The 24610-nt window shown below is 34.6% G+C and overlaps 4 protein-coding genes across 4 annotated transcripts; 2 read left to right on the forward strand and 2 right to left on the reverse strand.

The window, feature by feature from the left end:
* Nucleotides 1-250: 250 nt before the first annotated feature.
* LOC118053748 (photosystem II reaction center proteins PsbY, chloroplastic) lies at nucleotides 251-933 on the reverse strand. The gene has a single exon (XM_035065100.2). The coding sequence runs from the start codon at nucleotides 931-933 to the stop codon at nucleotides 355-357; it is 579 nt and encodes a 192-aa protein (XP_034920991.1). The 3' UTR covers nucleotides 251-354.
* Nucleotides 934-3880: 2947 nt separating this feature from the next.
* Nucleotides 3881-8576, forward strand: LOC118053752 (ALBINO3-like protein 1, chloroplastic). The gene is made up of 11 exons (XM_035065109.2): nucleotides 3881-4303; nucleotides 4381-4491; nucleotides 4581-4655; nucleotides 4769-4829; nucleotides 4943-5016; nucleotides 5137-5241; nucleotides 5620-5727; nucleotides 6393-6496; nucleotides 6629-6835; nucleotides 6914-7220; nucleotides 8060-8576. Exons 1-11 carry the CDS (start codon nucleotides 3953-3955, stop codon nucleotides 8081-8083), a joined length of 1527 nt encoding a protein of 508 aa, XP_034921000.1. The 5' UTR covers nucleotides 3881-3952; the 3' UTR covers nucleotides 8084-8576.
* Nucleotides 8577-14445: 5869 nt separating this feature from the next.
* LOC118053761 (probable pectate lyase 5) lies at nucleotides 14446-16438 on the forward strand. The gene is made up of 4 exons (XM_035065120.2): nucleotides 14446-14593; nucleotides 14732-15472; nucleotides 15557-15695; nucleotides 15797-16438. Exons 1-4 carry the CDS (start codon nucleotides 14487-14489, stop codon nucleotides 16016-16018), a joined length of 1209 nt encoding a protein of 402 aa, XP_034921011.1. The 5' UTR covers nucleotides 14446-14486; the 3' UTR covers nucleotides 16019-16438.
* Nucleotides 16439-18895: 2457 nt separating this feature from the next.
* Nucleotides 18896-23699, reverse strand: LOC118053770 (T-complex protein 1 subunit epsilon). Its single transcript, XM_035065135.2, has 9 exons — nucleotides 23374-23699; nucleotides 22895-23213; nucleotides 21587-21935; nucleotides 21156-21288; nucleotides 20962-21014; nucleotides 20556-20658; nucleotides 19554-19720; nucleotides 19348-19461; nucleotides 18896-19243 (listed from the first exon to the last, which is right to left on the reverse strand). The coding sequence occupies exons 1-9, from the start codon at nucleotides 23570-23572 to the stop codon at nucleotides 19073-19075; spliced, it is 1608 nt and encodes a 535-aa protein (XP_034921026.1). The 5' UTR covers nucleotides 23573-23699; the 3' UTR covers nucleotides 18896-19072.
* Nucleotides 23700-24610: the final 911 nt, after the last annotated feature.

A 24610-nucleotide genomic window follows, 5' to 3' on the forward strand; every position in this document is an offset into this window, starting at 1 on the left:
CAAACTTTCGGCCATAAACAAAGATAAACAGAGCAACTTTATAAACCAAGGCAGAGATAAAATCATGCTCTGATACCAAATGAAACGAAAACCAAGAAAAGAAGAATAAAAGCAGAAAGAGCGGATCGAAAGCATTGTTATTTGCGTTTTCTTTTCGCTTTTTGGAGCGTGGATCATCGTATAATACAATTAAGACTGAACCCAGAACTGACGAACTGGAATGATGAAGGAAACATAAAAAGAAGAAAAATGCTTGAAACAGAAGAAAGTCTCATTAAAATAACGTGCAATTACAGGTAAATTTATGCCAATCACACCCCCAACAAAACCCATCCCACTTGTTTATTTTTCTCACTAGGACCTCATCCTGTTGATTTGGTTCAAAGCTGGCTGTAGAATATTGTAGAGCACCCAAAGAATAGCAGGAGCAACGACAAGCAACAGAAGCGTACCCCTGCTGTCACTTGTTGCTTCAGCAATCATGGAAATCTCACTGGCTGATGCATCTGGCGTTGACACGAAACCTGATGCAGCCAACCCACCAAGTCCAAGCCCGATGATCACCCCCCTGGTCTCACGCATTCGGTTAACTTGGTTAAGTGCTGGTTGGAGGATGTTGAACAGCACCCAGGCTATGGCTGGTATTAGCGGCAGCAAGAGAGCTAAACCGCGGTTGTCACCTTCTGCTATTTCAGCTATTTGCTGTGCAGCAAAAGCAGGCTCACATGAGCTCAAGACGGTGAAGATAGCACCTGCAATAGCAGTTCCAGCTAGGGCTGTGTTATCAGCTGGTTTTGAGATGGTTAGACCCTTTGGGAGGTTTTCCATGGCGAGAAGGTAGATGGGTTTTGTTGGTGGCTTGATGGGGTTGGTATTCTTGTTGGCGTTGATGCTCAAGCACCTTGCACTGAGTATTGCCATGGTTGCGGCCATTGATTCTTGCTTTTGTTAGGATTTTAGTACTTTTTGGTGATCTAGCTTAGCAAGAACAGGAATTCTTTGGAAAGAAAAGAGCTGCAAAGGTTGCTGTGATGGGCAATGGAGATGTAAAGCCAAGTCAGGGAACTGAGGACCAATGGAATTCTGTTTTATGGATTCTACTCTTATCCAGAGAGTGTACTTGGTGAGATATGGACCTCATATTGCTTACCCCACTGCAAGTTCTATGGGCAGCTAGGATCACATATTTTTGGTAGGGAGATTACACATTAAAAAAAAAATAATAATAATAATAAAAAAGAAGCTCAAACATTCATTGGATTTTACACAGTAAAATTACTGTTTTACTCTTGATCGGCAAACCATCAAGGCTTGGTTTTAGGGGTAGAAAGGTAAACAGCAAAGGAGAGGGTTAATCGGTATTTTTATATATTTTATCCACAATGTAATTATTCAATATCCTTAGAGGGGAAAAAAAACACTTTTCTTGGGTCAGGGGGCTTTTCAAGTTTTTCAATTCTTTTTAATTTTTTCATTCCTCATTTAATTTGATAGGAATTAAAATTCATTTTTTTTTATGCAATTGTCCCATTTTAATTTAATTTTTACTTTATTAACAAATAAAATCAATAAAATGTTTTAGAAATATTATAAGGAAATATTTTTTATAATATTAACAAGTATTTATTTTTTGCATTGACTTATTGCTGTTTTTTTTTTCTATTTTATTTATTTCCGGTGTCTTATTTTCTAATCATTTTATTAAATTAAGTCAATTTATTAAACTCGTTCAAGTCAATAATCAAAATCTTAAATTTTTAATTTTTTTTTAAATGTTCGCATCATTTTAATATCTTTGCTAAGGTGAAAAAAATTAAAGAGGCCCCCAGTATACTACGGGCTACCTTTTAATATTAATCTATTGCTTTCAAATGGATATTTGTGTATATCAATTATTTTTTAAAGTATATTTTTATTTAGAAATGTATCAAAGTAGTATTTTTTTAAAAATTATTTTCTATATTAACATATCAAAACGTTTTTAGAAAAAATACTAAAACAATAATTTTTAATTAAAAACAAATTTTAAAACTTGCTCAATCCCATTTAAAACGCAATACCGAACGGCCATGTCTAAGAAAATTGACTGCAACAGGCCGCAGCCCCTTTTGGGCTGGTTAATGTATGGGTTCTGTGTTCATGAGTGGTCCATGATTCACATTCATTCTTCTTCTCTTTGCTGCTGTGGTTGTTGGTGTCTGTTATCTACACACAAGAAGCCCGTGTATTGGGCCATCAAGCTGAAGCCCAAGTTAGACAAAAACCGGAAAGATCTTATAATGTTTTGTTACAATCACTTGAGCCTACCAGGCCCAACAACCATTTCCAAGCTCGGAGAGTCGAATTTTCATCACGAAAAGCTCGAGGATAACTACAGTCGATGGATGGATAATAATCCGTCACTTTTCGCTATTCGTTTTCGTGTGGAACTGTACATTTCAAAAAATTTATAGTCAATAAAGCTTTCTCTCTGCACCACATGAATTATAAGCTTGAATGGCCTTGAAAATTCAAATCATGAAGAAAGCAAATAAAATACATTTCAGTTTTTTCGTTCTTTCTTTAGATTCATTGAATCAATGAGCTTTCTCTCTGTCCCACCTGAATTACAAGCTTCTTGTCATTAGAGGAGAATCGTCCAAATGAGGAATTAGATGCGTAGAAGTTCAAAATAGAGGAGACGATTAGTTGTGTGCTTGCAAATTATTGAAATTTTTTGAATTTATTTGTATAAACAGTAAAGTATTGTTTTTTTTATTCGTATGAAGTGTTTGGGCCAGTTTACACGCATATCGATTATTCTCCATGAATCCTAAAGTTAACAGCAAAATATACCTCCAATAGCTATAAATATTAACAATCTCAGGGCTCGAATTTAAAATCATTAAGGAGTAAATTTTTTAATCGTAAGTTCTTATCACCGGGTTTAAATACTAAAGCATTTTAATATTCTAGTGATATTTTTTTTTTTTATCATAATCAAATTGATTAATACATAAAACAACATCGGATTCGGTAACTGAAAGGTGCACACATTTTTTTTTATTGTAAATCTAGTTAAGATATTGAAAAACTAACTTAAAAATAGTTCGAACAAACAAGAATTTATTTATAATTACTACTGTGTGAGTTTATTTTATATTTATTTAAAATATATATAATTATAAATAAATTTATTATTAGTGTCTATTGTATTTAATTTTTTTTTATTGAAAAATATATAAATTAAATGATTATAAATAATTTTTATATATTCTCATGTCCTTGAGATTCTATTCTATTTCCTCCGTGGCCAAGCACAACATAAACGTTTATTTATTAGCTCTGTAATACTCCCAATTTGCCACGTGAAAAAAATATCGATCAGTAGCCATCACTTTGCCCAGCTAAGTAAACAAAAATTTAAGAGAAAATACAAGAAAATCCTCAATTTACATGAACAATACCAGCTAAGTCCCTAACCGTTTTTTTACTTCAATTAGGTATTTGATATTCATTCTTAATTAGATCCTTCGTTTAGTTTAGATTATCAAAATAGTTAAGTAAGGATGTAAAAATCAAATATTTGTTTCTTTTTTTCATAAAAAACTCATGAATTTACTAAATTTGGCCTAAAAATTAGATCGTTATATATTTTTTCCATAACCTTGCCTAAATTAAAAATGAAAATATTAGAAATATACTCTTTTTGTATAAAAAAACCCATATAAATTTCATGTGATTTGATTAAAAGTGAGGGAAGTATCTGATTAAGAATTACTCGATACAATAGGGATCTAATTAAGAAAAAAATAAGTTAGTAACCTAATCTAGACTCCTCTCAAAGGCTGAGGACTTCTGTGATGTTTGGCTAAATCTTAAAAAGAAAAGGATCCCTTACAGCTCAAAGCAGTTGAAAAGGGAGGAAACGACTTTCTGCCACCTCGCTCTCTCTCGGAAACAGGAAGTAAGAATGGCCTCTTCTCTTTCATGTACAACACCAAACCTAATCCCTCTCTCCCTCCCTTTTATCGACCGAACCAAAACCTGTACCTCTCTCCCCATCCACCCGCCTCACCTTCCCAAACCATTAATTCCTCGCGGTTCTCTCTGCGTAGCCCGGTTCGGTTTCAGACCGGGTCTCTTTCCTGACCCGGATAACGCGGAGGCTGTGATCAAGAACTTGTTTGGTAGAGCAGAGAGTATTATTTACACAATTGCCGATGCTGCCGTCTCCAATCCCGAACAGGTCGTGGATAGTAGCACCAAACAGAACGGTGATTGGCTTTCTGGTATCACTTCCTGTCTCGAGAGTACTTTAAAGGTTTGGTCCTGTCCTTTCCTTTTCTTTTAACAGGAAATGAATCTCGAGCTTAATAATTAATTAAGCAAGTATTACAGGTCTTGAAAGATGGGTTATCTGCTTTGCATGTACCGTATGCTTATGGTTTTGCTATTATACTCTTGACTGTTCTTGTCAAGGCTGCTACATTTCCTTTGAGTAAGAAACAGGTTCGTGTTCTTTCTCCTTTTTGAAGCAATTTTTATGCATGTCAGTGTTTATTATGCTCAAGTGTGTAAGATGTGGCTGTGGTGGGCAGGTGGAATCTGCCATGGCTATGCGATCTTTGCAACCGCAAATTAAGGCTGTTCAACAACTCTATGCTGGTGATCAGGTCTATCTGACATCCCTTTTCTCTTATAAAAATAGGGCAATGGGAACCATTTATCAGAGCTTGTTGCTTGTGTGATTTCGCTGACCTAGTTCGATTCTTTTGTTTGCCTCCAGGAGAGGATTCAACTTGAGACTGCTCGGTTGTACAAGCTAGCTGGCATAAACCCACTAGCTGGTACCTTTTTTTTTTATATAAGATTTTTGTTTTCTGCTTTGTAGTATGATTTAAGATTTCCTTTGCCCTGCTTAATTAAAAGTGTTTTCAATATTCTTACCACTTTGTGCCAGGATGTCTCCCCACACTTGCCACAATTCCAGTGTGGATTGGACTCTATAGAGCCCTTTCAAATGTAGCAAATGAGGTAACATTCCTTCCATGTTAATTTTCTCACTTCATCAAAAATTTTACTTGCTTTAGCTTTTAGTTTTATGGATACTATTTCTCTATCTTCTCTAAATTAATTTCTGTATCTAATATCAAGGGACTCCTCACAGAAGGCTTCTTTTGGATACCCTCCCTGGCCGGTCCAACTACAATTGCTGAACGTCAAAATGGCAGCGGAATCTCTTGGCTTTTCCCTTTTGTAGTGAGTACCTTAATTCAGTTCTCCAGTGCTATCGATTAGCATGGGTTTCTGATCGAACTTTGTGTTGATCATACTCTATACAAGACTTGGAAGCTTTTTTTTTGTGGAATCATCCTGCTTTCTGAGAGATGAGAATAAGCTGAACAGTATTTCATCACAACTTAAAGGATTTCAATTCTTTTTTTTTACTCTCCTTACTCATAAATGTGAACTTGCATTTTAATCAAGTGTCTTCATGTTGATGGCGGTTAGGATATGCTGATTGCAGTTTTTTTTTTTTCCTGCTCCATTCTATTTCAGATTTTTTTTCTTTTTGTTATTAGGCTTTGAGGCATGTTGTGGAGCTTGTTGTTTATTACTTGTTCTTTTTTTCCTCAGGATGGACAACCACCCATTGGATGGTCAGATACTGTGGCATATCTTGTTTTGCCTGCCATGTTGGTTGTCTTGCAATACATGTCCGTCCAAATTATGCAATCATCACAGGTCCATTACTACCCAAGTTTAGATTTGCTCATGTCTCCATAATCCTGATTAGCTTAAGTGATTGCTCTTTTAACTGGTTCAAAACATTTTTTCCTCGTACTCTGCTCTCTTGGAGGCTATGCCTTTTTGGCAAAGGGTATCCTTTTTGGCAATTGAAAACTCATAGCACAGAGCATGTTGAGTCCGCAAATGCCTATACTGCTGCCATCAATAGTTACATGACTGAATTGCATCCCTTGTCCATTTCATGCGTGACCCTCAATACATTCTATGTGTATGCATAGATCTTAAGTGAAGTGTGACAGAAATTGACAAGAAATACCATATAGGAGTGTATAAATAAGACTTGTATTGATGCATTCAGTTTTATTATGCAAGAAGAGACAGAGTAATGAGAACTTGTCTGGCCAAGAACTGAAGTGAATGTGTGATGCTGAGTGCTTTGTTTTGCTAACTTGGAGGAAATTAATACATGTGCTAACCCTTTTTGCTAAAGCCTAAGGCTGCAGGGAGAGAATGCTGACCCTTTGTCCTAAAGCCTAAAAGCTGTGTCATGTGTTTTGATGAAGTGCTAAAAGTTTTGTGTTTGAATGCTGTCATAACTGGTCACTCTTTTTATTTGGTTTTAGATGACAATGTAAATTTTAACTTGTTACTGTTTTCAGAGCGATGATCCAAATGTGAAGAATTCTCAAGCAATAACAAAGTTCCTTCCATTAATGATTGGTTACTTTTCTCTTTCAGTTCCTTCTGGTCTCAGCCTTTATTGGTGAGCAGCCTTGCAATTATGTGAACACCACATTATCTCATTTAGAGTCTTGGAGACTTTGTGATTGGAAATGGTTTTTTCCGCCACTATTCTTCCTATATTTTCCTGAAATTTTCGTTTAATTTTTTGCAGGCTCACAAATAACATATTAAGCACAATACAACAGGTGTGGCTTCAAAAGTTAGGGGGTGCAAAAAATCCTGTGACGAAGTTCAGTAATGATATTGTTAAAGAAGACCAACTGCAGATTCAGAAACCTATCTCTGAATTAAAACCCATGCAAACTAAGACCAGGCAAGAAGAAAAGTTGACGCCAGAAGGGTCGCGTCCTGGTGAAAGGTCTGTAATCACTAACCTTTCCTTTCTTCCTTCTTCATCCCAGTTTCTGTATCATGGTCTAAATATACTGTCATTCAGATTCAAGCAATTAAAGGAACAAGAGGCAAGGAGAAGGCAACAAAGAGAAGAAGAGGAGAGGACAGCCGAAGAGGCTGCAGGTAGAGGAAGTCAAATGGAAAATAATGAGCACGACAGCAGTTCATTTATCAGAGGAAATGGAAACAGTCCAGTTGGTGCTGCTGTAATTGATGACGCATCTACAGCAGCTATTCATGATTCCTCTGCTCTTAAGGTTGTAAATGGTGATCTATCTGGCCAGGACCAGAAGCAAGATGGGGAAACAAATTCCGTAGTAGAAAAAAGTGAAGTTTCCGCTCCTACTGAGGTTTGTGCAAGGGATGAACTACATAACAATAAGCAAAAGTAGAATGGTAGCTGCACTTTTTAATATAGAATTGACATCTTCATCATTAACTGATTGACCATGTAGGCCCATTATTTAAATTATAGGAAAATTAGGTAGTGCTTTTGCCCCGAGCCCTTCATTATGTTCACATCTTGTTTCATGCATGCATGTTCATTTTGTCATGCTCTTCATAATATTATTGTCTGGAAACGTTGAGCAGAAAACTGCAAGCTAGTTGTGAATTTACCCTCTTGATGTCCTTAGGTGTGGTTATGAATGTGGTCGGATTAGTTCATGGCATTTGCAAAAGATTAAATTATAACTCAAGTCCCTGTAGTGTGACAAAACTTATTAACTAGTTTCACGGTGTAAAAAACTATGTATTTGACACCTATACTCTTTATTTATAATTTATTTCTCCTTGTCATATGCATGTCCATTTCCATTTCTTTTTTTTTCTTAAAAAATAAAGAACAAAGAAAATAGCTGGGAAGATGGGGATATTTAACTAGTCTAGGAGGCATTCTTTGAACAAAAAACTACTAAATTGAGAATGGTCAATAGGGACTATTTAATCAATTCTAATACTACAAGGACTAATTAATTAATTTCAAATTTTCAATACAGGAAACAACAAGTTATAAGTTACTCTCTGGGAAAAGGAGGTTTTTTTTTTTTTTTTTTTTTGTGGTGTGTGTTAGAGTTTGATGCCGGAGTTATTGTTTCCCCTAGCGAGCTATTTTTTTTCCTGTCATATTAGGGAATTATTGTTTCGCGTTTGCTCACTGCTTATGTTTTCCAAACCTGCTATACCCCAGGATTATCAAGCCAAAAGAGAGTGATCGAAGAGATGTTCAGTCATGATGGCATTATCTCAATTTGACCAAGATTGACAGGTATAGTTCTTCACCTGTTATGATGAACACAGAGAACAGCTTGATGCTGCTTTGAAGCAGCACATCAACCAAAAGCGCCTTCACATGCATGCCGGTGATACAAATCTATTCCATGCTCGTAGAGGTTCTCCAAGGCATGTTGGCTGTACAGAAATGGTATTGCAGTTGAATAGCGATATTAGCAAGAATTCATGGCCGGGATCGGTAGCTGTGGCCGGTGTGATGTGTGAGAGCTCTCTATCAATGCTCTGTCTTTCTTGGATTTTCTCAGCCGATACGCTCTATATGGGCAACGAAACAGATTGTTTTGAAAAAGAAAATAAATAATGAATTGCAAGGGGTGAGTAGCTTGAATTCCTTTCGCATCCTTTTCTGTAGACCGACCGTGCCGGCGCTGTCTGATAAATTATCAAACTGCTAGCAGAGTTTCCTTCCTGTTCCTCTTTTTGTTTACATGATTGCTTGCCATAGAAATGAAACAAGAGTCTATCAACCTTCCAAAAAAGTGTTTCAATTCAGAGCCCAGATACGTGGGCCTTGGTGGGCCAGTGTTCAACATCTAGAACAGTTTGGTTTTGGCCCAGATTGGGGTCTACAAGACAGGCCCCCCATCATTCAAGAATGGGCTTCTAATCATCTGTTGTTTCATAAGCTAACTGGCAAGTTGATTTAAAAATACGGTCATGTCAACTCATTCTTGTATAATTCAATTCGAGTTTTGATTTTGATCTGATTTGTTTAAATTTCTTGATCTTTTAAAAAAGAAAATAAAATCCAGCCGTGCACATGATCCGAGCCATGTATTGATCCATATTAACCTCGTTTAATTAAAAATGTTTTAATTTTTTTAAAAAAAAAAAAAGAGAGTTGAAAAAACATTGTTTTGAAAGAAAAATAAAAAAAAAATAAAATTGAGTTTTGACTATGTAAGCAGATTAATCTTTAAATAATTTGAGTTTGACCGTATCTATTAATTACCATTTTTTAATCCAAACTAGATTAAATCTCGGGTTGACCCGCATGTTTAATAACAGTGAATACAACAACACAAACACCACCGAGCGTCAGCTGACAGAGGGCTGTCCTAGCTTAACCAAGGTCTCGAGTTCGAGCCATGCAGCGGCGCTATGTGGGAGAGCTTTGCCGCCCTTACGGGTCTCACCGGCTCGAATCCGGATTAGAGTGGCAAACCGGATGGTTATATCAAAAAAAAACAACACAAACAGGTCCGCCCAGTGACCCATGGAAGTTTAACTTGAGAAGCTAACGGCCGGCTGTGAGAGATATGCCACGCTGCAGCATTGAGAGAGAGAGAGAGAGTAGAGACCCATCTTAAGTTAGGCCTTGTCTTCAAGGGTCACCCAATCAAACTAACGGAAGATAAGCCCACCCACGTTGCTTTCGAGAGAGCTTTACAATTTAGTTATGATACCCTATCACCAGTGTTCTTTTTTCCTTCGAGATATAATGAAATATATATATATTTAAAAAATTTTATTTTTAATACTAAAAAATTAGAATTATAAAATATTAAAAACAAACCATCTTAAATCTTAAATAGGGTAGATGATTAGAATTATGGTAGCGAAAATAATTTAAAATGCTTTTTCATTTAAAAAATATATTAAAATATTTTTTTTAATTTTTAAAAATTATTTTTAATATAATTATATCAAAATAATATTTAAAATATAAAAAATATATTTTAAATAAAAAAATAAAATTTTTAAAAACACGATCCCAGACACTCCCCTTACAAGGGTAGACATGGGAATTGTAGGGGCGAGCGGAGGAGGATGTAAGGGAACAAAGGTCACATGGGAGAACGTGCGTGCATTGGGCTCCCGAGCCAAGATGATGTGATGGCTTTCAAAGAAGCGAAAGAAACGGCTATGGCTACCTGACTGCCTGACAGACAGACAGTACGGCCTTCCCACGTGAATCGCTCCTTATTTTCAAAGCTGCTTTGAGCTTTCCCTTTTCTCCGTAATTTAACTTAAAGCTCCACACGCAGGCTACAGGGATAGCCACACATCCATACCCTTACGAATTTATTATTTCTTTATTTGTTTGTTTATAATAATAATAATAATAACGTGGGGAATGGATTGGAAGCAAAAAGAAAACATTTATTTCCATGTTAGCTAAGCATGTGCCTGGAATCTGGATGGTGGCATAATATGTACACGACCTGGGTTCCCACCTTTTCTTTCTTTCTTTTTTTAAAATATATACTCCTGGATTTCTTCTTAGATTAACAATTTGGCATTTTTCTTTGAAATTGACGAGTTATAAATATAGCATTAATTGAAAAAAAAAAAAAGGAAAATACAATGCATAAGTTAGTTGCTTTTATTTTATATAATGCAAATTGTAAATTGGAATCATCTCCTGTATGTGTGTGTATATCTATTTTTAATGTGCTTCGACTATTTAAATGCGAAAATATTTTTATTGACGGGATGTAATCTATCTTGGTTTTTTTTCCAACTTTTTTTTTGTTTTTTGCCATCCATTAATTTAGTATTTTACTTCTATATAGTAAGTTAATATGTTATCGAGTCAGTATTGGTAGCAGTTTAATGGCAAATGCTCAAACTAATCAGACTGTAGTTTTAAGAACCAAACTGAGCACAACATAAAAATTAACGAATGAATGATAGGTAAGGCAAGCCAAAAGAGTTGAGTCGCACATGAACTATTCAATTTTCTTAAAAAAAAATTGTTTAGGGGCGTTTCTATGTTTTTCATTTTTTTTATACAACTCAATTAGTTATATACCTCAATAGTTAAATTTAATAATCTTTTTTTCTTTCTTTTAATTCCCATATATTAATTCAGAAATAATTGGATATTTTATATATATATATATATATATATATATAATTCAAAAATAGTTATCACGTGTCTAAGCAAGTGGGTAGATGCCCTTCAAACGATATGTGTGGCGCCGAGACAACACTAAACATAGAATCTAGTGAAGTATGTAAATGATTTGAGATTTCAAGTTAACGACTTATACTTCTTGGTTTAGTTCTTAGAAGTGACTATGCATGGATTATGTCCATAAATAAATCTATAATATATTAAAAAATAAATAAAAATCAAGAGACTATATTTTTATGTCATAAAAAAAGGCCTAGCTTATTTTTGGTGAGCTATAATGAGTTTCTTTAAACAGGGTTTGATAAAGTCCATCCATTCAGACTAAACAGGGTTTGATAAAGTTCATCCAATCAGACCAAACAGGGTTTGATTACAATTATTAAACGAACTATAATAAAAGTAGTGACTCGGTTTGAGTTCATTCACCAAAAAAAGCAACAACAATAGTACACAGAACATTAATAAGCACAATGAATGTTCATTTTGGACTGTCGTGACAGTGAACCTCTACACATGCTGTACATGTGATATGCAGTGTGGTACATAATATCTAATTCGAGATTCAAATTACTTGAGAATGTAACGGAATTATATTTATTTTTTAAAAGTTATTTATTATATTAGTATATCAAAATAATTTAAAAATATAAAATATATATTTAATTTTTTAAAACAACACTCTTTAAAACATAAAAAAATAAATAGAACACATGAAAGCATTGTACCTCTGAATTATTAGACAATAAAGACTTCATTTTTATGAATAGAAACAATCCATCAGACATGATTGTTTGGCCAAAAAAGATAATAATCACATAGCCTCTCCTAGAACTTTAGTTACAGTAGACTAGAAAAAAAAAAACATTTTATTTTTATAATTTAGTTTATTTTATTTTATTGGGTATTTTATTATTACTCGATCTTTTATTGAATAAAAATATGTTTGCAAAATCCATCAGCTTACGTGGAAATATTTTATTTCGATACCGACATTTTAGATTTTCTCCTAGACACAAACGAGATTTTAAAAGCAATATAATAATATAACTGAGACAAGGAGTCAGCAACCTTCGGGGGCCAAAAACGAGGCCTTGTCTGGTGGAAAATTAATTACAACTGCCTCAGCTGAATAACATAAATGCAGCTAAATTTAATATATATATATATATATATATATACAGTATTGCCGACGAAGAGTTATGTGTGATGGAGTTAAAAGGGGTGCCTTCCGTTTCAACGGAAACACCGACCGACGGGTTGTGAAAGTGTCGGTGTAACCGTCTTGTTAGAATCTTTAAATCAATAGTCAGAATTCTTTTTTTAAAAAAATAGCAAATTAAATTAAAATTAAACTCTAGTTTCCTTTTTTAACATTATATTTTTATAAAGAAGTTGTGTTTTATAAATGTGATATTTATTTTTTTAAAATTCTTTGCAGTTAAAATTTCAAATTTTTTATGCTAGCAGCATAAAGTTCATGAGATTGGATTGGAGCATGATTTGATGCTAAACACTACCCTGCAGTAACAATTAGTAGCTACTTTTAGCCACTAATTGCAGGCTCTATCTAATCATTTATACACTTTATTCTCAGTAAAAAGATCATTTCATGGCATTTATGTTCTTGACAGCGATTGATTTTCCTTCAGTCGCTTTCTTTTTATATTTCACAATTAAGTGCAGGTTTTTTTTTTTTTAAAAAAAAAGTTATAGTATAGTAATAATTACTTTTTAAAATATTTTTTATTTAAAAAAATATTTTTAACATTAATATATTAAAACAATTTAAAAACACTCTTAACCAATAATATTTTATCCACACTAAAAAAACACCACCTAAATCTTGTCTCGCCCATAAAAGAAAATTTAAAAAACAGAGAAAAGCTTAGTTAATTATGAGTATTGATGCAATCAAGTTTTAAATTTGATATTATGATAATGATTAAAAAACATTAATTATAGTTTTTTAAAATTAAGTTTTAAGAAATGTATATTTAATTAAAACTCTTGTGAAATTGATTTTAATATATAAATTAAATAAAAAATTATATTCTCATGAATGAAAAGTAGATTATCATAATATTTAAAACATAATTATATATAAAAATCAAAATAAAAAACACAAAGTTATTTTACTAATCAAACAATTTTTTCTCTTTGACTAAATAAAAAAATAGAAGCTATCACAGTATAAAAAATTCTTTTAATGGATAAATATTCCTTGAAATTGAAAATGGTAAATTTGTTTTATTTTTTAAAAGTAAAAGGTATTTCCATACATTCTTTTATATATTCAGGACTGAATATTTTCTTTAATAAGCTAATGGGGGTGGTGTGTGCTATTACATTTATTTCGTTTTATTTTGTTTTTAGTTTTGATTCTCATTGATTTTATTGGTCTTTTTTATATATTTTTTTATTTATTCCCTAGTTATTTTCTATACAAGATTTAGTTCTCAATGTTTTGATTTTGAACTTTTATAATTAGAAATTTTATTTTGTTAGTTTTTTAATGTTTGTTTTTACGAGGCAATCCTAGTTCTCATGGCCTAGTTCATAAATTTTAAAAATTAACTTGTTTTAAGTTCGGTATTTTTTAAAAGTCTTTTATATTTTTTTTAAATTTTCATTATTATTGAATTACTTGGGCTTTAAGCTTCATAATTTGTTTTTTTTTTTTTAATGGAGTTATCCTTATCTTATATCTCATATAACATGTTAGTTGAGTTAACCTGTGTGATATATTTTTTTTTTTCAAAACTGACTTTGTTTTCTATTTTATCATTTGATTTTAAATTATTAATCTTTGAGCTTTGTGAATTTTTTTCACTTCCCTCCATGCAGGGTTGTCCAAACTGTAAATTAGCCAAGTTAATACATGTTGAGTCAAGATTTGTTTCCCGTCACTTCTTTATTGATTTAACTTAGCATTTTTTTTAGTTTTATTTTATTTTAATTTTTTTTAATCCTGATCCCAAATCATGTTTGGTGGGTTAATAAAGTTAACCCAATTGAATTTGAATTTTTTTTATTTATGTATTTTTTAAATTGGTTCTTTTTTACTATTATCATCATTTGATATTTAATTATTAAAATTGATCAAATTAATCTGAATTAAATTTATAATTATTTAAATATTTTTTTTATTAAATTTATAATTATTTAAATATTTTTATTTATTAAAAAAATAATAACTCAACCCGTCATGTACCACTGAAACCAGTCTAATAAAAATCTAAAAAAGAGAGGGATTCTTTAACAGCTCAAACTGAAGTAACCAAAACATCTCGGGATTTTGATTTTTAAAAAAATAAAAGAAAACCAATAATAATAATAATAATAATAATAAAGTCTGGGTCCACTATTATTTTTCTTACCAATTAAGCTCTTTTACCCCTATCTATTCCCTTTATATAGGCACCTCATTCCTCTAAGTTTCTCACAAATTTCTAGTGTCCAAATAATGGCAATCCCACTCTCTCTCTCGATCCTCCTGCTTATTCTAGCTCCAAATTTTATTTCCTGTTCGCCAGTTCAAGATCCTGAATTGGTAGTGGAGGAAGTACACAGGTATAATATTCTCTAGCCCTCTGAACAGTTAGCACTAGCTAGCAATTCAAATTATTATATGTAACTGTGCTATATATATATATATATATATATCTTGGAAATTAATGTGACACGTTTTTCGTTTCCTATCTGTTTCAGGAGCATCAACGCCTCTAGAAGAAAATTGGGTTTCCTTTCTTGTGGAACCGGCAATCCAATAGACGATTGCTGGAGGTGTGACCCCAAATGGGAGACGAATCGGCAGCGATTAGCAGATTGTGCAATTGGGTTCGGTAAGCATGCTATCGGTGGCAGGGACGGTAAGATATATGTAGTGACAGACCCCGGGAACGATGACCCTGTGAATCCCAAGCCAGGCACTCTCAGGCATGCTGTTATACAGGATGAGCCTTTGTGGATCATTTTCGCTCGAGACATGGTGATCAAGCTGAAGGAGGAGCTGATCATGAACTCCTTCAAGACGATCGATGGAAGAGGAGCCAGTGTGCACATTGCTGGTGGTCCATGCATCACTATACAGTATGTGACCAACATTATAATTCACGGTCTCAATATTCATGATTGTAAGCAAGGAGGGAATGCTTATGTGAGGGATTCCCCAGGTCATTATGGATGGAGGACTATCTCGGACGGTGATGGGGTGTCGATATTCGGAGGCAGCCATGTGTGGGTGGATCATTGCTCTTTATCCAATTGCAATGATGGGTTGATTGATGCGATTCATGGATCCACAGCCATAACAATCTCGAACAATTACTTGACCCATCACAACAAGGTCATGCTCTTGGGCCATAGTGATAGCTATAAACAAGACAAGAACATGCAAGTCACCATTGCCTTCAACCACTTCGGAGAAGGGCTTGTGCAGAGAATGCCAAGGTATATATATACAGAATCTAAATCTAGAAGGATATGTAGAGCCATGGTGTCTAAATTCTGATCCTGTCTTAAATTAATCTGCAGGTGTAGACATGGATATTTCCACGTGGTAAACAACGACTACTCACATTGGAAAATGTACGCAATTGGAGGCAGTGCTGATCCTACAATTAACAGCCAAGGCAATAGGTTTCTTGCTCCCAATGACAGATTTAATAAAGAGGTAATTCTCTGCAAGGGCCAAACTGATATCCCCTTCATGGCACATTGATCGATAGATAGAAGAATATATAACCTAAAAATGTGTCAAATCACTACTTTCAGGTAACTAAACATGAGGATGCACCACAAAGTGAATGGAAGGGCTGGAACTGGAGGTCTGAAGGGGATTTGTTGTTAAACGGGGCATTCTTCACAGCATCAGGAGCTGGAGCTTCCTCTAGTTACGCCAAGGCATCCAGCTTAGGTGCAAGACCATCTTCCTTGGTTAGCTCCATCACAGCAGGAGCAGGTTCACTTGCTTGCAAGAAGGGTTCCCGTTGCTGATTAGTGGCTTTGCACAGAAGCCCACCAAGTGTATAATTCAAGCAATAAAGGTTGAGCAAATTAAAGGTGAAAACAGGAAGTTAATAAAGCCATTTGTAATTATTACAAGGAATCAGCTAGCTATATAGGATTCGTCTACACTAATTTGTCTGCTTTCTATGGTAAAAAACAAGAGGTGATGAGGCCTCGTATGGTTGTAGTTGTACATCAATCTCTCTCTCTCTCCCTCTCCTACTCTGCACTCAGATCGCATGGGTGGGTATGGAAAGTGGATCGAAACTTGAGAAGTCGAGAGAAAATGTGTGTCCTTGTAGCTCTATTTAATGGGGCCACGACCATCCTTTTTTTCGCGGACGTGAAACTGTTCACTGCGACTTTGTCTGTTTAATGGGACTATTCTCTTGCCTTTTGAAGGGGTAATTCCTTATCCGACCATCCACCTGTTCACTCTTGCTGTCGGTTTTATTTTTCAAAAAATATATATTTTTTATTATTATATTAAAATGATTTTAAAAATATAAAAAATAATAATTCAAAACTAAAACAAATTAAAAAATCGCAATGTCAGACAAAACTGAACAGTAAAAAAGTACAGTTGCCATAAATGATACCACCAGACGCTTTCCAATAATGGAAACCATATATATCAGTCGGCAGAGATGGAATTAAATAGATGTTCTGTTTGCCAGTTGTCTCATTCTTCGTGCCTCATTTATTTATTCCGGTGGCCGATTGACCGATTCCTCTCTAGCCTCAGGGCGGAGCTTGTTCGTTCCATGGCATGAACGATTGAACATTATATCCTCGCAGCATGGTTTCCAGCTTGTATTTTCTAGCAACGCATGCTAATAAAAGGTTGAAGAAGTCAATCAAGTTTCGAGTCACCCTGAATCAGGGGACGATAGGGATCCGATGAGCTAATTCGAACCTGTTCGTAACGCATGCAAATGATTCATTGAAAATTTAAGATCGTTGGATAATTGATTAATTTTTTAGCTCAAATAATCTAATTTATTTATTTTAATTAAAATATTTGAAAAATCAAGTGGTTAGTAGTTGATGATCTTTGATAAGCCAAAATGGTTAATAGTCTATGCATGTAAAAGTTTTTTTTTTTTTTTTTAGATACAATGATTTTATGATATTTAAGTCAGTAACTTTATAGAAAAGAAAAAATACAATAATATTTTAGAGAGATAAACTCTAAAAATATATATACTAAAAATATTTGAAATAAAGTTATTGTTAATCTTTAATTTAAAAGATTCATGGTATATTTATAACTCACAAATCTTGTTTTTTTATAAAAAGAAAATATTAAAATGTAATTTCACCCGTTATAGTATTTTGAGTTATATTCAACACAAAATAATACATATTAAATCAATATAAAATATAAAAAGATTAATGATATCATGCTCAAGTAAAGTACCTTAGATCATTTGAGATGAAAAATAAATCGAGATGCATTGTCTGGATTAAGGTATAATAGGCTCGAGCACAACATGCCCACCAAGGTTGGGCATGTCGCTCCTAGTCAACATAATAGTGGGTGTACATCTAAATAGTGAGCTCGAGCTTCTATATGGAGGTGTATGTTAGTATAGGCTTGATACCATACCCGAAAATTTATGTACCTAGATAAAAATTAAACTTAATGTAATATCCCAAGTTCATGTATCTTGATAGCAAAATAATAATTAAAAAAATTATAAACCCGTTAAATTTATAGACATCAGTCTCCCTCTACCTAGGACCAAAATAACATTGACAGTCGACCCATTGCATCTACATCATGAACAGACAACAAGGTCCACCATGTGTTCCGTTGCGCATCAACTACCTGTATACAGGACCTCAGTCTCTGCCAGCCGGAACTTTATTGTCTACCCAAATTGTGAGTAATTAACTGAGGGGCCTGGTGAATTGTGAGCAGACCAGCAGAACCGAACCTGTATAAAATGCAATTGTCGATGACACGTAGTAATTGGATAAACGTGTTCCGTATTATTATATACAATCGTGTTTTTCACTATTTTTTTCATTTTTTTTATATTAATGTTAAAATCATACTAAAAAATATTAATTTAATAATAAACATACAGATGATAACCAAATACCAAAATCACAAGGAGATCAATTCGAGACGCCTCTACTGACCTGAATAGCGGGGTACATTGCTTTCCTCGACAGCCACCTCTTGTACGACCTCACATGATCACCGGTGGCTATATTTTGATTACATTGTTTTTTTGTTTCTTTTTTTTTTTCAATTTGAATGCATGCACCCATGAAACTTGATCAAGGTTATATGAGAATTTTAAAATTATAAAAACAATATCAATCTAGAGAGCATGCCAAAAAATTAAAAAATTAAATTTGTGAACTAAACAGTGCAAGCACCCGCATAAACAAATAAAAATCATAAAATACACAGTTCAAGTCCTGAAATTACTCACGAAAAGCTTATATAATCATTCATTTTAAAAATCATGAAAACCGTTGACATATACACAAGTTAACCAGACACCCATATTAATTAAAAAAAAATCACAAAATACACTGTTTCCATTTCCAATTTCCATCCACCAAATGGACGCTCTACTACCATCACAAGGGCTGTGTTTGAAAGGTGGCCAGAAAAATGATAGTGGTAGGGCGTCCATTCCAAGTCCACATAGAAAGGTGGGCAGAAAAATGGCATCGAGGAGGTTTATGGATGGTATGAGCAGAATCATTTGAAACAGAAGACAAGATATAAGAGCTGAATCAAAAGATCCCGCAATAAAGAAAGTGGAGTATAAAAGTAGAAACAGTTAAAAGGGGGCATCATGTAATATCACTAATAAAAGAAAACAAGCAATAAAAATCAACCACTTCAAACACGCAAGGAAAACCGATTAAAATCCAACGGGCAATACAAAATCTGCAACCAAAACAAGCTCTCATGAAACAAATGTCCGTCTCCGAGAGGCTCGAAATGCTGCACCAGGCCAGTAAAACAATATGGCCTCAGTTGATGGTTAAGCAGTGTGATATCCGACCTTTACAAGATCAGTACTCAGAAGGAGAGATGACATCATCAATTTTTAATATCATTTTGACAACTTGTGTTGCAAGAAAAATCTGCTGCTGCTTTCCAATAAGAGTCTCAAAGACGTTTTGCTCGCGCATGTCATTTGTACCAGCATCATTGCAATCTATTCCGCAGTAATGATTGTTCTCCTGCAAATTCATTTTTGAAAGGAAAATTAAAATAACACCTGTGATGATGGTGAACTACAGGTGCACAAATTGGAGCTAGATGTGAGAGGCACTGAAGGTGGTACCTTAATTTGCTGAGATTTCACTGCAGATAATGTCTCAATTGGTTGGAGACCGCTATTTTCTGCTAGCGCCATAGGGACAGAATCTAAAGCATCAGCAAAAGCCCTGATGGCATACTGCATATAACGAAAATGAAAGCCATCAGTATCAATAGAAAAAAAGAGAAGATTTACACCCACACACATAAAATAATACGAAAGAAACTTACCTGCTCAACTCCAGGATATCTATCAGCTGCAGCCTCCACAGCAACTGAGCAGGAAATCTCAGCTGAGCCACCACCATATACAATAGAGTTGTTGCGAATAAGATTCCTTGCCACACACAACGCATCATGGATGCTACGCTTTGTCTCCTCAATTATCATTTTGTTACCTAGTAATCACAAAACACCAGAACCTTGCATGAGATCAACTGCATAAACTTCAAGACAGGGACCCCCCTGCCTTCTTTTTTTTCAAATCATCTCCCTTTGAAACTACAATAGGTCTACATATCAAACATGAGCAAAGGATGGCCTTGCTTTCTTGAGTAGCTTAGCAATTCATCCATGATAGCAATGGAATGCATCCAAACAGCATAACAAGCGAAAAAAGAAGAGATCTTTCTACTAGTTCATTTCTCTACTAGAATTGGATGATAATTAGATGTTTGCGAGCGGGCACAATCGAGTAGTTTCAGAGCAGTATTAAATATACTGAGCCATCAAAGCAAAGCAGCACAATATCTTCAAACAAATCTATTGTAAACTTTGAGATCATCTCTAGCTTGCTTTCATACAAGTACACGGGATCCCATAGGAAAGCAGACACAATGCAAGAGCAGACTGTGACTTCTGAGCATCAAACATGTAGATGAAATAGAGTTCAAACTTCAAACTTAGCAAACAAGTTGATCCCAAATATAAATCATACCCCATGTATGTCAAGCTTAAACAGTGACTCCACAATGCAATAAATACTTCTTTTCCAGTAAGAAAAAAGAGAAGATATACCATAGGCACAAAGTTTGTCACCCATTTACTGGGGAATGAAAACATGAATGCAAAAGACTCCGCGTAATAACAATTATATTTTGAATGAACACAAAGTTAATTGCCATGTAATAACAATTATATTTTGGAAGAAACACAAAGTTAGTTGCCACAATATAACAAGCCAAAACAAAATCAATAGCAATAAAGATTTTAAATGGATAATCTAAATCGTACCTCCACGAATAAATATGGTTACAGCCCTCGAATTTGCACAGTGTTCAACATATAGCATTCTATCTTTGGTTGTGCCAAAAGCCTTTTCTCGAACCAAACCAGCCTTCACACATAAAACAGTAAAAGAAAATGATGAATAACACATCAGTGTCATCTGTACTCCATGAATGAAATGTAAAAGGTAATTGCATGAATCAATAGAGTCCAGTCACTAAAATGCAGGAATCTTTATTGCCTTATTGGTTTGAATGCCTTTAAATTCTTAAACCTGGCTCAACTAAAACACTGATAAATAATCTTCTTCCAGAGGCTAGAACCAGGTTTGAGAACACAAAAATATATGATGCTATTATATCCGACCTCTTTTTCCCTAATTGAAAAGTGCAAGTAAATAAGAAACATTTACCTTTCCCAGCTTTTCAGGTGTCAACTCCTGGAACCTTGGCACAATTCTTCCACCTAAAATAACAAGACCCCATCATTTCATTTATAATGATAAATATTATTGATGCGCAAGTGTTCCCCATATATATATATATATATATATATATATATATATATATATATATACAGCTAGAGAGAGGCTTAATTGACACGAACCTGTAGCTATTGCTATCAGCTCTAACTCTACACCACCAACCCACCGGACAGCAGGCAAGTTCCTGTGCATTAATAAATGATTTGCTTCATCATCAAACCCCCATTGACAGATAACCAAGGTTGCGCCGACATCCTGAGAATCAGATTTAAGCAAAAAATAGTTACAAGCAACATAAACATAAAGAGACGGTAACATAGTCTCCTAGCGACTCCAAAAGCAACCCGCCAAAAAGCATATTATCAAAAACCTCATACAACCTGAATACTGGCCAGATGAAAATAGAACAGTCAGAAATTGGTGAAACCAGAGAAAGAAAACAAATACAGGGGAGATGAGTACAGGGACAAGTTTAATATACAGTAAGAGAGATGAGCTTATACAATTGTGTCATATCAAACATTTATTGATGGTTACACAAACTGCAACCCACCTTGCATTTCTGAACCATGACATCAAAGTACTGCTGCTCTTGCTTGCGCAATGTTTGAAACTTTTCAACTGTATCAATGTCCACCTTATGTTTAGTCTTTGGCTTAGGTGGTTCAAAGGGGCACGTCAGGATAGCAATTTTTGCATCTTCAATTTGCTTTGGCATCTGCGGATGACTCATTTCCTTGTCAACAAGTATCCCATATATCAGTTCAGTATCTTCCAACTTGCCTCCTACTTTCCCTTCAACTTTTATCAAATCTAAATTAACATCTTTCCTCTCTAAATCTGCAACAGCAAGAACTGCTTTAACTGAAATCTCTGCTAAACTGCGCTTGCACCGATTCACACTGCAAAACAAAGAGACATGTAATAATCACAGTGCATAGCATAAGTCTAGCAGTAAAGGCATTCAACTAGCACTCATCTTCCTAGCATGCCCAAATTCGAAGTCAAAACACCTTTAATAGAGAATGGGTTGCAACACACACGATTCAACCACTAAAAAATCCAGCTAATGCACAGCTGTACACTCATCTTTCCGATCCCTAATTTGATACCAAAACTACAGACCTCAGTGGAGAGTTAAAGTTGAAAAACCCTAAACTCAGCTATGACAGTGCTCCATACACATGCATGAGGGAAGAAAACCTTAAAACAGCTTAGAATATTTATGGAAAAGGGAAACATAGATAGGTGTGAAAAAACTATGAAGATTTATATATGGCAATTATCATTACTACAAAACTGGGAATATTTATGAATCATCTGGACAGTCATCGCACTACATTCTGCATACTAAAAACAACTACTCTTTGCTTAGGGCGACACATGCTAAAACATCTCGTCTTGTGACTTTGGTTTGTCATATTTTCAGTGTTCCATGGTCTTTATGAGATGATTTAGGTATTTAGAGCAGTGCTTATAAAAATAAAAAAAAAAAAAATCATCCTTTCTAAGCATATTTGCAGTTTGATAGAGTTATTAACAGGCAGCAAAGGAAACACACAAAAAAGGTATTTTAGATAAGATCCAAACCACTAGCATAGAATTATAAGACTCTGTATCTTGGTGCAGAGCCAAGGGTTCATTAAGAAACTTGTGGTTTATAATAGATTACATCACCGGATACACAAATGTACTGAATTGCACATACACGCAAGAAATTTAAGAAATAGGTATGCACAAAGAGAAACAGTCTAGTGTAGCAATAACATAACAAAAACAACAATAAAGAAGATACAATGAACATAACAGCAAATCGTTTGACAAGTGCAATACCACAAAAACAGAGCAGAACCAAACTTACATCTTGGAGGACAAAGTAGTCATGCAAGTTTGAACCAAGGGCTCAATATTATCAACTCCAAAATCATACTTCTGAGAGATCTTCTCCAAATGCTCCACAGCAATTCTAGAAGCAGTCTCATAACCCTCAGCAACACGAATAGGGTGAATCCCGCGCTCCAACAGCTTCTGAGACTGCTCTAAAAGTGCACCAGCCAAAACAACAACACCAGTAGTCCCATCACCGATTTCATAATCCTGACTCCTCGAAAGCTCAACCAACAGTTTTGCAATCTGATTGTCCACATCCATTTGCTCCAATATCGTAGCACCATCATTTGCTAATTTTAATTCCACAGATCCATATCCATAATTAGTAAATCACAAACCCTAAACCCTAATAAAAATCAAATCAAAGTGAATTTGAACTTTTTTCTTAAAAAGAAAACCCTATATTCAGTGGCGAAATCAACTGAGAGAGAAAGAGAGAAGGGTACTGACTGATGGTGACGTCGCCGTCGGGACTCTGGAGCATCTTATCCATACCTTTGGGACCGAGAGAGGTGCGAAGGATGCGAGAGACGGCCATACCAGAAGCAATGTTGGCTTTTTGAGCATCGAGACCTCTCAATCGAACCTTCTGGTCTTGTTCTTTTATTATTACAAATGGTCTACCGAATTCATCGAACGCTAACGCCATCTCTCTCTGTGTGTGTTTCAAGCAAAGAAATGAAGATTTTTTTCCCCAACTTCTTCGGTTTCCAAGGGGGAGAGTGATAGGCGAGAAGAGTGTAGAAGGAAGGAAGTGATTCAGTGAAATGAAGAGTTAGTAGTAGTTATAGCATATAAGAAAAGTGAGAAGAAGCGCCTCCGAAATTTCAAAGCCCTAACTTGATGATACTTTTTTTTTTTTTTTCCTGGGCTTACAAGGCCTTGGCCCAATAAATTTATCAAGTGTGCCCGGCCTTTACTCTTAAGGGCCCAATAAATCCCCCGTTGTGTTTACATAATAATAAAAACAATAGCAATAATAACAGTTTTTAATTTTACCATTTAAATTAAATTTATAATTTTTTTTCAATAATAATATTTTTTTAAAATTTTTTAATAATTATATTAATAATATTAACAATAATGATAAAAAAAACAATAATAATAATAATAATAGGTTAAGTCCAAGTGTCTTAAGTTTGACAACTATGCTAAAGCCAAGACACATGGATGTGGCAAGCTTACTAACTCCAAGGCTCATGGATGCATAGCCAAGTTTACTTTGGTTGGATCATGGAAGCTTGCCCGAACCATCTTTTTATTTGGATTTGGTAAGCCTAACAGACTATCTTGGTTGAGTCTTGTAAGCTTATTAGAACTATTGTGGCTGGATCAAACAAGCATGCTAGACCCACCTTGGTTGTGTCTGGAAAGCTTATCAGACATATGTTACTTGGTTCTGGCAACTTCATATGTTTACGATTAGCATGTTTATATATATAAAAGAAAACATAACTACCCCAATTAATCTTAGACATAAAATCTATATGCAATCTCTTGAATCCAGCAAAATCCAAAAGAAATAATTAAAAATACCTAGCGTAATCTCATAGTACTTATAAGCTATACATGCCCAGAACAAAGAGAAATAACAAATAAACCACTGCAAAATCAACCAAAATCTCATCAGACTGCACCAAACTAGCACTCTCTCAAGAACAATCACGCAATTGGATATATCACATGT

The sequence above is a fragment of the Populus alba genome, chromosome 8 (genome assembly GCF_005239225.2).
Source record: "Populus alba chromosome 8, ASM523922v2, whole genome shotgun sequence".
Taxonomy (NCBI): domain Eukaryota; kingdom Viridiplantae; phylum Streptophyta; class Magnoliopsida; order Malpighiales; family Salicaceae; genus Populus; species Populus alba.

What these genes read in the sequence shown, in the direction of transcription:
- LOC118053748 (XM_035065100.2), bottom strand. Translation starts at nt 933, where the DNA reads ATGGCCGCAACCATGGCAATACTCAGTGCAAGGTGCTTGAGCATCAAC.
- LOC118053752 (XM_035065109.2), top strand. Translation starts at nt 3,953, where the DNA reads ATGGCCTCTTCTCTTTCATGTACAACACCAAACCTAATCCCTCTCTCC. An exon ending in TTTCAAATGTAGCAAATGAG is followed by an intron (nt 5,017 to 5,136) that starts GTAACATTCCTT and finishes TCTAATATCAAG; the next exon opens with GGACTCCTCACAGAAGGCTT. An exon ending in TCTGGTCTCAGCCTTTATTG is followed by an intron (nt 6,497 to 6,628) that starts GTGAGCAGCCTT and finishes AATTTTTTGCAG; the next exon opens with GCTCACAAATAACATATTAA.
- LOC118053761 (XM_035065120.2), top strand. Translation starts at nt 14,487, where the DNA reads ATGGCAATCCCACTCTCTCTCTCGATCCTCCTGCTTATTCTAGCTCCA. An exon ending in GTAGTGGAGGAAGTACACAG is followed by an intron (nt 14,594 to 14,731) that starts GTATAATATTCT and finishes TATCTGTTTCAG; the next exon opens with GAGCATCAACGCCTCTAGAA. An exon ending in ATGACAGATTTAATAAAGAG is followed by an intron (nt 15,696 to 15,796) that starts GTAATTCTCTGC and finishes CACTACTTTCAG; the next exon opens with GTAACTAAACATGAGGATGC.
- LOC118053770 (XM_035065135.2), bottom strand. Translation starts at nt 23,572, where the DNA reads ATGGCGTTAGCGTTCGATGAATTCGGTAGACCATTTGTAATAATAAAA. An exon ending in ACTACTTTGTCCTCCAAGAT is followed by an intron (nt 21,936 to 22,894) that starts GTAAGTTTGGTT and finishes TTTGTTTTGCAG; the next exon opens with TGTGAATCGGTGCAAGCGCA. An exon ending in TCATGGTTCAGAAATGCAAG is followed by an intron (nt 21,289 to 21,586) that starts GTGGGTTGCAGT and finishes TCTGATTCTCAG; the next exon opens with GATGTCGGCGCAACCTTGGT.